This window comes from Zalophus californianus, chromosome 1, assembly GCF_009762305.2.
Source record: "Zalophus californianus isolate mZalCal1 chromosome 1, mZalCal1.pri.v2, whole genome shotgun sequence".
NCBI lineage: Eukaryota > Metazoa > Chordata > Mammalia > Carnivora > Otariidae > Zalophus > Zalophus californianus.
In genome coordinates this window covers 71,994,903-72,007,759 of record NC_045595.1, presented here as the reverse complement: position 1 = coordinate 72,007,759, position 12,857 = coordinate 71,994,903, and the positions used below count along the sequence as shown (strand labels likewise).

At 36.3% G+C, this 12,857-nt stretch overlaps 1 protein-coding gene and 1 non-coding gene across 2 annotated transcripts in view; one reads left to right on the top strand and one right to left on the bottom strand.

Moving 5' to 3' along the window:
- STT3B (STT3 oligosaccharyltransferase complex catalytic subunit B) overlaps positions 1-12,857 on the top strand; it is a 107,634-nt gene that overhangs the window by 82,565 nt on the left and 12,212 nt on the right. Inside the window, exons 8-14 of the mRNA XM_027584341.2 lie at positions 28-76; positions 1,416-1,570; positions 3,569-3,780; positions 5,483-5,670; positions 6,260-6,431; positions 7,305-7,478; positions 10,318-10,431. Coding sequence (XP_027440142.1) covers positions 28-76; positions 1,416-1,570; positions 3,569-3,780; positions 5,483-5,670; positions 6,260-6,431; positions 7,305-7,478; positions 10,318-10,431 — 1,064 coding nt within the window. The remainder of the gene's footprint in view (positions 1-27; positions 77-1,415; positions 1,571-3,568; positions 3,781-5,482; positions 5,671-6,259; positions 6,432-7,304; positions 7,479-10,317; positions 10,432-12,857) is intronic.
- LOC113919071 lies at positions 4,611-4,714 on the bottom strand. Its single transcript, XR_003518808.1, has one exon. It is a non-coding gene; the product is annotated as a U6 spliceosomal RNA (small nuclear RNA).

Here is a 12,857-nt window from a genome sequence, read left to right as displayed (position 1 = left end):
GACTTCCTCTACATTTTTCCTTCCAAGGTTACATTGCACCATGGAGTGGCAGGTTTTACTCATTGTGGGACACTGGGTAAGTGCAGATAAGTTATTTGCCCTAATACTATTTTAAAGTACCTTTTTCCTCTGTTGCTATATTTCAGTATCTCTGTCAGTACTTGGGCAACATTTCTGACGTACCTAGCATATGCTAGTTTAATAAATTTTGAATCATCCCTTGGAATTTATTTAAAAGTCCTGTTTAGAATGCACCTTTAGTATGATATATGTAAGTCATACATTTCTGTTCTCCGTGGTCAACTCCTTATTTTAGCTCTGTTTGTCAAAACATTGCAGGTAACATTTGTGCCCTTTTAATAATTGAATTTTGCTTTTAACCATTCAGTTTCCATCTTAAGTAATACTTAATTTTTAATTCTTAAGGTGCTATGTTATAAACCCATATGCTGTAGTGATGAAAAAATTTAACTTTTTCCTTAATAACACATTAAGTTGATATTTTTAATCAAATACACTAGAGAATATTTTTGCATTTTTAAAGAGTGCTATTATAAAATGAAAAAAATTTTGGTTTTAAATTAGCCAACCAGTTTAGTAAAACTTTTTGTCTCTAAAATGTTTTCCTAAGAATAAGAATATAATCTGTTGATGATAGTTTATCTCTCTTCTTTATTACTTCCTATGTGGCCCAGTAAACCTACCAATAAACAACTTACTGATTGGGCCTGTTGACACAACACCAAAAGGGCTCATGCCCAGGTCTAAATTAAAGGCGTAAGCAAATTATGTATAAATGACAAGCTAACATTTAGACACCTATTTCAAGAGATCAGCCTGTGGATCACCAAAAAGTTTGAGGGAGAACCCTGGTTGTAGACAGTTATTCTGATGAGGTTAAATTACTAGGTCAAATTTTTATAAGTCATTCTTATTTAATTGACTATTTTGGAATCTCAGGGCGTTTCAGGAGCAATTTGTCTTCAGTTTCCCTCAACTGCCTTTGTGCCATCTTGTTAAGAAAGGTATTGTGGCAATACGGTATTTTACAGGATAAGGTATTTCTGCTAGTAATAAGTCTAAAAGATGTGAAACTTGTTGATAACAAACATAGGAGATGCTAAGCAAAACTGCAGAAAATTCGTATTTGAACAAAGATTTTTGTATTAAAAGTCAGAGCCAACACTTTTATAACTGGCTTTAGATAAGTCTTCCAATTTTAGGAGTGGCATGTTGGTTTTTAGTTTACCAGTGTGGACGAGATTTATTTCCATTTATAGGTTACATTGGAATATACTTTCAAGCAAGAAGGGATGGGGGATAGGAACCATATTTATAGTCAAAGGAAATTTCTTCATCTAAAAGAAACTCCTGTTTTATTTAATTTTAAACAATATTAACTTTTTAAATGCCAGGTATGCAAAAATACACATTCCAATTATTGCATCAGTGTCTGAACATCAACCTACGACTTGGGTATCTTTCTTCTTTGATCTACATATTCTTGTGTGTACCTTCCCAGCAGGCCTATGGTTCTGCATTAAAAATATCAACGATGAAAGAGTATTTGGTAAGAGATTTTTAATAAATACTTCAATTTGAAACAATTATTTATTTTCTTTATTGAGGTTATCACTTTAAAGTTTTATTTTTCTTTGCTTGAGTCTATGCATATTCAAGATAAATATCCTCTCTCATTTTGCATAAGTGTTTAGTGAAGAAAAATTCAATTTGCATTATATATACTCATATTAAAATGTTTTAAATTAATTTAGAACAGTTACATAAAATTTTCATTCAATTGAGTATGTTTTCTGAGAGATTAATATTACTATAGTCTGTGGCTGAGAATTGGAAATTATAACTTTGTTGACAATATAGTCTTTATTTTCTGAATTAGATCTGGTTAAGTAGGAAGAAGTTCACAGCCTCATCCATTGTCCAAATTTCAGTGTAAAGTCATTTTGTAATGGAGTAAGAATCACCTTTAAGTTAACATCCTCTTCACTGATAGATTTGTGTTTATTTCCAACTAACAAGGTGGTATTTTCAAACTATTTTAAAGCCAAGTGTTTAAGATTTGACATTCAAGATATAAGTAGACAAAATAAGCAGATACTAAAGACCTTTACATGATTAAGTCATCACAAGAAGTATGTGTTAAAACCTGAAACTTTAGAAAATATTTGTAACATGCACACTTGAACTTGTGCAAGTATGATGTATGAGCCATGAGTGACACTCAAGTTACTATTCTAGAGTAAAGTCGGGAGAGAAAAATAGCACCTGCATGAGTTATAACGGAGGATAACATTCATTTTTGTCCTGTTTATATAGATCAGTGACTTTAGATAAGGTCTTGTTAATATTCTGTCATTCAGAAGAATAATAGAATTCTCTTAAACATTTTGCCCACCTCATTAGTCAGCAGTCCCAAACCCAGGTATATACCCAAGAGAAACAAGTGTGTATGTCCAACAAAGGACATGTTTAAGAATGTACATAGCAAATTTATCCATAATATAGCCCCTAATTAGAAACCTTCCAAAGGTTATCAGCAGTAGAACAAATAAATTCTGATGTATTTGTACAATGTAATATAACACAGCATTTAATAAAAGAATAGCATGGGTAAATAAAAGAAGCCAGTACAAAAGAGAACATTTTTATATAATTTCATTTTAAGAAGTTCAAGAATAAAGAAAACCGAAATAATGCTTTAGAAGTTCAAATAATAGTGATCACCTTTTTTGATAGGGAGGAGGGAGGGCAGCTATTAACTGGGAAGAAGCATGAGCATTCCTTCTGAGGGAGATATACAAATGTTCTATATTTTGATATGGGTAGTAATTGCATAGGTATGCACATATGTAAAAATTCATTGAGCTGTACACTTAAGAATATAATAAATCTGTGGTCAGAAAAAAATTTAGTTTCAAATGAGATAAGAGCTCTGATGACCACTGACTTTCTAAAGTCATAGAGCCTTTAGCCAGAATTGGTGGAGCCTTGCCCTTGGTTAGCACATTATCTAGAAGGCTTTGACTGTTAAAAATTACTTTCAAAAAAAATTTTTTAAGTCTCTTGGCAGTAACTTTACAAGTTCCTCCTTTGGTTAATAAATTATATTCTTTTCATCCCATTCCTACTTTAAAGCAGGCTTTATGCCAGATATTTGCATTGGCTTTTCATAAACTATTTGATTCTGTAAACTTACTGTGCCTAATAATACAATTCAACAAGTATGTTTTTGTCTATTAGCTATGGATTTTCTAATGTGTGATGCTACTGACAAGTACTAAATTGTCATCTTTCCCATAACAATTAAATTTGAATCATGATACATTAACCTAAAACTGTTGAAATGTAGTGTTCAGTCAACTTGCCTTATAATTTCTGAATATGACTGTTAAATCAGTTGGTCTGTATTATCAATTTAAAAACAATTAGCTCTTTATGGATGTGTGTGTGTCTCTTTTTAGCTTTGGTTTATAATGTAGTATTAAATACTGAGTTCAGTTTTCTGTGGACATTTTCTGAAGTGTTATAAGCGAACTTGTCTTTGCAGTTGCTCTGTACGCAATCAGTGCTGTCTATTTTGCTGGAGTGATGGTGCGGCTGATGTTGACTCTGACTCCGGTCGTCTGTATGCTGTCTGCAATTGCCTTCTCGAATGTTTTTGAGCACTATTTGGGGGATGACATGAAAAGGGAAAACCCACCTGTGGAAGACAGCAGTGATGAGGATGATAAAAGAAACCCAGGAAATTTGTATGATAAGGTGGGAATCTAAGGCCTTTTTATGTGCTTTATTTTTCTACCATGGTAACAACTATACATATTAAGAAAAATGATTAAACAAGGAGTTAGACAACCTGTGACATTTCTAGTTGGTCTCTACTATTTGCCTGAACATTTGGGTCCTGTTTGGTCTTTTGGTCTTTTAGCTTAGAATAAGAAAATACAGTGTAATCAGAGAAGGAATTCTCTTTTTTTGTTGGTCAGGTTTTATCTGAAATCCCTCCACTTTTGAGAGTAAAAACCTCGTGCTCTACTTAATTACACAAAATTTAGCACACTATAAACCCTTCTGAAACGATGTGTACAAGCATAAATCCTTTAGGTCCATATTTTAAACTTTTTAAATATTTGGTTGATTGAAAAGTAAAGTAAAGGGAATAAAGTGCCTTTAAAAAAAAAAAAAAAAGCCTCTTGAGCACCTGGGTGACTCAGTTGGTTAGTGTCTGACTCTTGATTTTGGCTTGGGTCATGAGATTGAGCCCTCCATCAGGCTGCATGCTAGGCATGAAGCCTGCTTAAGATTCTCTCTCCCTCTAGCCCCCACCCCACCCCACCCCAGCTTGCATGAGTGTGTACACATACTCTCTGTCTTGCTCTCTTAAAAAAAAAAAAAAAAAAAGCCTCTAGTTTGTTAATAACAGGTGGCTGTCCAGTATAATGTAATTTACTTTTAGCCTCTCACATAACATAGCAGGATTATATTTGGTGCAGGTGTAGAAAAGACTTGTAAGAGCACTTGTCTTGGGTGACTTTTTTTTTTATCCCATGTTACTTATTTTCATGAGTGGGGCAAAAAAGAACCTTTTATGAAAAAATATGGAATGTTTCTGAATTTGCGTGTCATCCTTGTGCAGGGGCCATGTTAAACTTCACTATTTGAATATTCACTAGGTTTTTAAATACCAGTAAGCAATGAAACTTCCCATTATAAGTATTAACTTTGAAGTTCTTCCTTTCTTTTCTATAGGTCCAATAGAATTCATGCAGATTTGTGTTAATAAAGCACATTGTTGCTTCTGTGGTTGTTATGTTTTGTGGTTTTTTAAAACTAGCCTTGCAATTTAGAACCTATGACTCAGTTTTTGGTGGGATTTTGTTGTTTTCAAAAATGTAATCTTAACAAGATTGTAATCTTAACAAGATTGTAATCTTAACAATCTTAACAAACTAACAAGCCTGTTATTTTGAGGCTTTGGTAATTAGAAGATTATGATAATGCAGGTTTTCCCTATACTAAAGTCCTACAAGTCTGAATTATAGGTCGACATTGCCATTTTCAGGATGATAAATTCAGATTTTATAAGAAAAGGTTGCCAGAATGAGGCCAAGTATTTAGAGATTACCAAAGTTATCTCCTTTGTCTTTGTTTTGTTTTCTCCCTTTGTATTTAAGTTAAAACATAAGGGCACCTGGGTTCAAAAGCTTCATACTAGAAGTATTTTGCTTTGTGATCAGCTCCTGAATTGGGTATAGTCCCAAAAGTCCTTCTCATTCACATTTGACTTTAAAATCTACCTTAATAATTTTTAGAAAACATATCACCCATGCAAGAATACCTGATGGTTATACATTTTCCTCCTCAAAGAATTAAATTGATTTAACATTCTCCCAACATTTTCCCTGAATGTCTTAATGACACCAGTGAAATAATTAATTTGTCTAACCAGTTTTTCTATTTTCAGGCAGGTAAAGTGAGGAAACATGTAACTGAACAGGAAAAAACTGAAGAAGGATTAGGTCCTAATATAAAAAGTATTGTCACCATGTTGATGCTGATGCTACTGATGATGTTTGCAGTCCACTGTACCTGGGTCACAAGCAATGCCTACTCCAGTCCAAGTGTGGTCCTGGCCTCTTACAATCATGATGGGTAAGAAAGTAACTTGGCGGGGCACCTGGGTGGCTCAGTCGGTTAAGTGTCTGCCTTCAGCTCAGGTCATGATCCTGGGGTCCTGGGATGGAGCCTAGCATCGCGTTGGGCTCCCTGCTCAGCAAGCAGGGAGTTTGCTTCTCCCTCTCCCTTTGCCGCTCCCCCTGCTTGTGCTCTCTCACTCTCTTCTCTCTCTCAAATAAATAAAGTAAAATAAAAAGAAAGCAACTTGGCTATAAAAGGATTTTTTTACCTACCCTTTTTTTCTGTCTCGAAAGATAGAATTCAAAGATAGAACGATGTTTGTGAGGCTCTGCATTTGAATCCACCATGTTTTTCTTTTACCTCCCTACGGACATTTCCACCCCAGAACTACTAAACCAGAATCTGCTTTTTTTCAAGATGGCCAGGTGATTTGTGTGCATATTACGGTTTAAAAAGCACTGGTCTAGGTCTTCATGGATTTTCCCCCCCCTGTTGTTGAGGCTTTTAAAGTGTGAAACTACCTAATGGCTTAGCCCCTCAAGATTTTAAGTGACCCTCTTCACATTTAAGATCTTATTTAAAAGAACATTATGATTCTTTTCAGCACCAGGAATATCTTAGATGATTTTAGAGAAGCTTACTTTTGGCTAAGGCAAAATACAGATGAACATGCCCGAGTGATGTCTTGGTGGGATTATGGCTATCAGATAGCTGGAATGGCTAACAGAACTACTTTGGTGGATAATAACACCTGGAATAACAGCCACATAGCACTGGTAAGAATTTGATAAGCAAAAGATTAAAAATTACAAATCTTTATTTACTACTTAGCAATCAGGCTTCACTTTGTGTTTGAGTAGGGAAAATGTGGGTAAAAGTATTCTTTACTTGCTGAATTCTCAAAAATAATATTTCACACATTTATTCAATAAAGTGAATTCAAGGTATGCTAATATACTTTGTTTTTAAGAATGGTATCTACTTATTTAAATATTCAGAATTGTAGACTGATTTCTGGTATATCACATGATAAACTTAGCTCACTGGAGAATTAGGCAAAATCCGAAACTTTTAAGTATTGTTTAACTTTTACTTTCCATTTTTAAAATAAAATTATTTGCAAGTATATAAAGCCAAATGTATTGCATTTTTATGAGCGTGTAAATGACGTTCACTCTATTAAATAAGTAATTTGCATAAATTAAGGTAATCGCCACTCTGTTCTTTAAAGATTTTAAATAGATAATGGATGTTAAGCAAATGAGTTCTATTTGTATTAGCATTGTAGCTAATCATCTGGTAGACAGAAGAAGAAAATATTTGCATGAGCTAGATTGCTGGTCGTCCCTGGCCTTGAGGTTATGAGAAATTGTATTTTTTTATATTAAAATATTAATTTCATGAAGCTTAATTATTAAGCACAATATTAGAACATGTATTCAGATGTTGACATTCCTGCTATAATTGGTTATAGTAAGTGAGGTGCTTATAGATCTTGGTAAATTTGTTGCATTCATAGGAAATCATCTCTTTAGAAAGAATTGCATGTAAAACAAACTCTTGAGGTGCATTCTGTCCAATGTACATTCATTTTTATTTTTAGTGTACTGTGGGACTAAGTACACACATTGTCATTTTTTATTCTATAGGTGGGAAAAGCTATGTCTTCAAATGAATCAGCAGCCTATAAAATCATGAGGAGTCTGGATGTAGATTATGTTTTGGTTATTTTTGGAGGAGTTATTGGCTATTCTGGTGATGACATCAACAAGTTTCTCTGGATGGTTAGGATAGCTGAAGGGGAACATCCAAAAGACATTCGGGTAAGAAACTACATGTGTGAGAGACAGCTGTCAGTGTCCAAGTAATTTTCTTATCTTGCTAATTATATTGTATTTGTCTTTATCATCTTATCCCCTAAATTAGTCCCTTACTCTGACTTTACTATTTATTGAAATAGTAAAGCATTGAGCATTTTTCCAGGTTTAAAACTTTTGAAATTCATTGATACGACTGTTCTTCCCTATGAAACTGTCCCCTCTCAAGACTCTTGCTTTTTACTCCTTTATAGCCTCTCAGTTCTGCCCTTTCTTTCCATTTACATTGCTTCCACTGTGATACCAACCCTAATGATTATAAACCTGAAATGGGACAGTAACCTTGAGATTGCTCTCTTTGCCTTAATCTTGTTTCCTGTTCCTATCTAACATGACATTGATCATATCATTGTCCAACTTAAAAGCCTCAGTAGATTAAGGGTCATGAAATCAGAGAGATAGGAGTTAGGACTAAAACCCTGCCACTGTCAGCTTGGTGCTATGGGCAGCTTATTTTTGGCCAGGCAGCATTACATGCTTGAATACTAGGTCGCATTCTTGGCTCTGGTGTTATGATGGTGACTAAGGTAGCATAAGATTGTCACTAATGGGGAGGTCAGGAATAATTAATTTGTGGTGCTATTGTGAAAATTTGTAGGGATGTAGATGAAGCTCAGCCTAGGGGTTGATATGAAATAATCTCTGTAATGAAACAATGGTATAAAATCCAAACTCCTTCACTTGGAATGTAAACCCCTTAATACTTTCCTTTCCTTTGCTGGTATCTTGTCCCTCTATCAACTTTTTTCCATCCGTCAATCTACTCTAGCCTGTGAAATTTGCCTTGTGGTTTCTTTCTTTGACTTATGTGATACCTGGGTTTATATACTCTCCTCTTTCTTGGAATACTTTCCCTACACAGGTTTTCCACTCTCCAGAAGCCCTTCTCTGGTGCATCTGTGTGTTTATCATCAAATCACATGCAGCCTGTTTTGTTAATAGATTCTAAGATATCTCTCCCTCTCAGTTGTGAGTTCATAGAGGATGGGCACCCAGCATTGTGGTTACATGATGAAGGGACAAAAGAGGAGAGTAAGATTCACCACTGATCCAGAATAAAAGAAACTTTTGGGAAAATGTATGTATGTGTGTCATGTGACAGGGATGAAGTAGAGCTCCCAACTTCTGTTCAAATGTAAATGCTGTGATGTTTTCCCTTAACCATGATTTTAAAACACTACTTCATTGTATTAATTTAATTTTTCCAGTATGTGATTTTCATTTATTTGCTTTAGCAGTGTTAAAATTGTGACATATGATAGATCCAGTTACCATGCTTTCAAACTGGGTATTTTTGAACTTTGAGAATAGATAATACATTCACATGGTTCAAAAAATAAAATATAGGGGCGCCTGGGTGGGTCAGTCAATTAAGTGTCCCTGTCTCAAAGTCCTGGGGTCAAGCCCCTCATCTGGCTCTCTGCTCAGTAGGGAGTTGGGGAGTCTGCTTCTCCCTCTCCCCCTACCCCCAACTCGTGCTCTGTCTCTCTCTCTCTCTCTCTCTCTCTCTCAAATAAATAAAATGTTAATTTTTTTTAAGATTTTATTTATTTATTTGAGGGAGAGAGCACGACTGGCAGGAGGAGTAGAGGAAGAGGGAAAAAGCAGGCTCCCTGCTGAGCAAGGAGCCTGACAATGTGGGGCTCAATCCCAGGACCCTGGGACCATGACCTGAACCACCCAGGCACCCCATAAAATCTTTAAAAATAAATAAATAAAATATAAAGAGATATACAATAAAAATGTATCCCCTCCCCCAAGAAAAGAAAAAAAATGCCCATGTTTTATTTTCTTATGATTCTTATTCAAGCAGGTAACTAGTAGCAAAGTATACGCTTTGTTTTTGCTTTCTTACTTCGCAATATATCTTGGAGATCTTTCCATATTAGACTATGTGGAGAGCCTTCTTCATTCCTTTATTGCACATCTGCACCTAAAGGAATGGCATTATCCTCACCCACCACCATTCAAGGAGCCATCCTGAGGTCCCCTTCTCTGTCAGATTGCCTCTCCAAGTGGTTGCTCGGTTGTGTGTGTGCACCATGATTTATTTAACCTTTCCCTCTTGATGGATACTTAGGTTATTTCCAGGTTTTTAGTCTTATAAACAGTGGTGTAATAAATAACTTTCTATACTCATTATTTTGTCCATATATAAATATCTCTGTAGGATAAATTCCTAGATGAGAAATTTCTATCTATATTGCCAATTGACCCTCTTAGAGGTTAATTTATAAATTTTATGTAATCCCAATAAAAACTACCACAGTTTTTTTAGACATTTCTCCTCTCCAACCAAAGAACTGATTAGAGTTCATAAGGAAAAATAAATAACTTTTAGGAAAACTCTGAAAACGTGTAATGGGGTTGAGGATGGAGCAGTTGGAGAGAGCTAGCCTACCTGGTATTAAACCATGGCATTGGCACCATTCTTTTTAAATAATTGAGATTTTATAACATGGTTTAAAATCTGCCCTCCCTCATCCAACAAAGACTTGTTCTTTTCTTGTGTTTTCTTAGACACTCTTTGTTTATTTTTTATACATGATTTCTAGACTCAGTTTAAAAAAAAACACCCATGATAGTTTTTGCAGGTTTCTTTTAGTGGTCATGTTAAATTTATGAGTTAATCTTCTAATACCATATTTTTTTGAGATAACCAAATAATGGCTTTTTGAAGATACCTCAAGAGCTACTTATGGGGAATTGAGAGGGGGAAACTGGTAGCTTTGAATGTGTTAAATTGAACTGACACAGAAATTTGATTTTTTTTTTTTTTTTGTAGGAAAGTGACTATTTCACCCCACAAGGAGAATTCCGTGTGGACAAAGCAGGATCCCCCACGTTGTTGAATTGCCTTATGTATAAAATGTCGTACTACAGATTTGGAGAAATGCAGGTTGGTTATATCAGTTTTCCTATAATCTTTATTCAAAGGAATATTTTTAAAGTAGTCTTGTTTGCCTCCAGAAAACAGGATAATGAATGTTTTAGTTGTGCTCTAAAGAAAAATATGCTATCTAAAGATTCCACACACCCCCTTAAATTTAGATTTCTGAAACTACTTTGTAAAAAGGGGGGATATTTTTTTAGAGCAAAGACTTCTTCCCAAAATATTAATGCTAGGCTCAAATTCAGCCTTCGCTTGCCATCTTACCTTTTGGTCTCATGCTTTTGGAAGACATTTTTCTGTAGGGGAGAGTCTTCTAGGTAGGAAACCACATGATCTTAAGTAGGCTACTTTGCTGTTTGGTGGGAGAAAGCCTGAACTTAAAGAGTCAAGATATAGTCACTTCAGATATTCTCTCACTATTCTGTTACCACAGCTGGCTGGGACTGTCTGGGTAAGAGTTTCCTAGAATATTAGAATGATGTGCGTACAAAAGCTTAAGGGTCCCGACAATGAGTGAATATGCAAAGAGGCATTGTGACAAAATGAAAACAGTGGACTTCCTGCCATAATACCTGGGTTTTAGATCTGGCTCTGTCAGGTTATGTAACCCTTGGACAAGTCACATCCTCCTTGGACTCATTTTTTTCCTTGTCTTTATATATATAGGTGCTGGACTAATGACTTGATTTCTGGGGTTCTTCATAGCTGTCTTAGATTATATGACTGTAATGCCAAGTTAGACCTTCATACTAAGATTTTAGTGAAAACTGCCTGATCTCATATTGCTTTCTGATTGATCCTAGAAGGTAGAGGAAAAATTGCTTGTTGAACTTTATGCAGGGGTCAAGGTAATTATTATTCATTCAGAATTACTCTATAGGTGGCTTTTTTTCTGTTTCTGGTTTTTTTTTTCGTTTTGTTTTGTTTTTAAGTACAGTTGGCAACATGATATTACATTAGTTTCAGGTATACAGTGTAGTAATTGGACAAGTTTAGACATTGTGTTCACAAGTGTAGCTACCATCGTCACCATACAATGCTATTACAGTACCATTGACTATACTCTACAGGTGGCTTTAAAAAAATAGACAATAATTTTACTACAAGATTTAGGGTTTTGTTTGTGTTTCAGTTTTCTTTGAAGGCAACTGTGTGGTCTCAAAACTCATGTAAGAAGGAAGCACTTAAACCATGATAATTAGCTCTCTAAGAAAATGGGTCAAAGATTAGTTTTTCTGGTCATAATGATAGCATCAAAAGACTTTTTCGTGTGTATGTCCTTTAAATTTATCAACAGTTTCAAGTCATGCTTCTAGCATGCATTCATTCTGATGTCTTCCCTATTAAAAATAAATTTTTGAGATATGAGTACAACTTTTCTTTCATATAGATATGCAAGAACAAGTTATGCCCTTATTAGCGTTTGTTTTTGCTTTCAAGTTGAATTTGCTTATGCTCTGTGTGAACATAAACTTATTCTGAGAATTTCTTAAAATCTTCTCCCCTTCCCCCATTTTTTCCTTTTTTCATTCCTCATAAATCCTCCCGTGGTTTGGCTTTTCTAACTTCCTTTATAGTTTCCACTTTCTGGATATAGTATCGCTGCTTACTTGTGCATTTATTTAACAAATAACACTGGGGAGATAAAGCCACACTCTGAATAAGATAAAGTCATCATGCAGCTTACATCCTGGTGGAGGATACAGGTAATTTTAAAAATAAATAACAAGCTATAGGGGGGCGGAGCAAGATGGCGGGGGAGTGGGAGACCTGGATTTCGTCTGGTCTCAGGAATTCAGCTGAATAGGGATCAAACCATTCTGAACACCTACAAACTCAACAGGAGATCGAAGAAGAGAGTAGCAACAACTCTCTGAACAGAGAAGCGACCACTTACTGGAAGGTAGGACGTGTGGAGAAGTGAATCCGAGGCGATATTCAGGAGGATAGACGGCGGGGGAGGGGGCCTCCATCGGCCGCTTCTGGCAAGTGATAGAGCCGCGGAGCACAAAATCGGAATTTTTAGAAGTCGGTTCCGCAGAGGGACGTCGCTCCAGTGGCTAAGCGGGAGGTGGAAACCTCGCGGGACAGTGTTCACTCAGGACCCTTGGGGTCACAGAAAGACCGGGGGTGCCTGAGTGCGCCAGAGCTCCCAGGTATCGGAGCTGGGAAGCCGGCTGCAGAGACGGAGCCGAGGCGCGGGCTCTCAGCTCAGGGTTGCCATAAGCTGTGATCAGTGACACAGGCCACTGCTCCTCCAGCAGGGACACAACAAGCGGCAGATCCGGGGAGACTCCCCTTCCTCCCCCGGGAGGAGCGGCGCGGGAGCGCACCGCAGGGATCTGCTGGGTTTGGAGACTCCACACGGGGTCGGGTGCCAGAGAGAAACACTCGGTCACAGGCCGGATGAGCAGGGAGTGGGGCTGGAGACC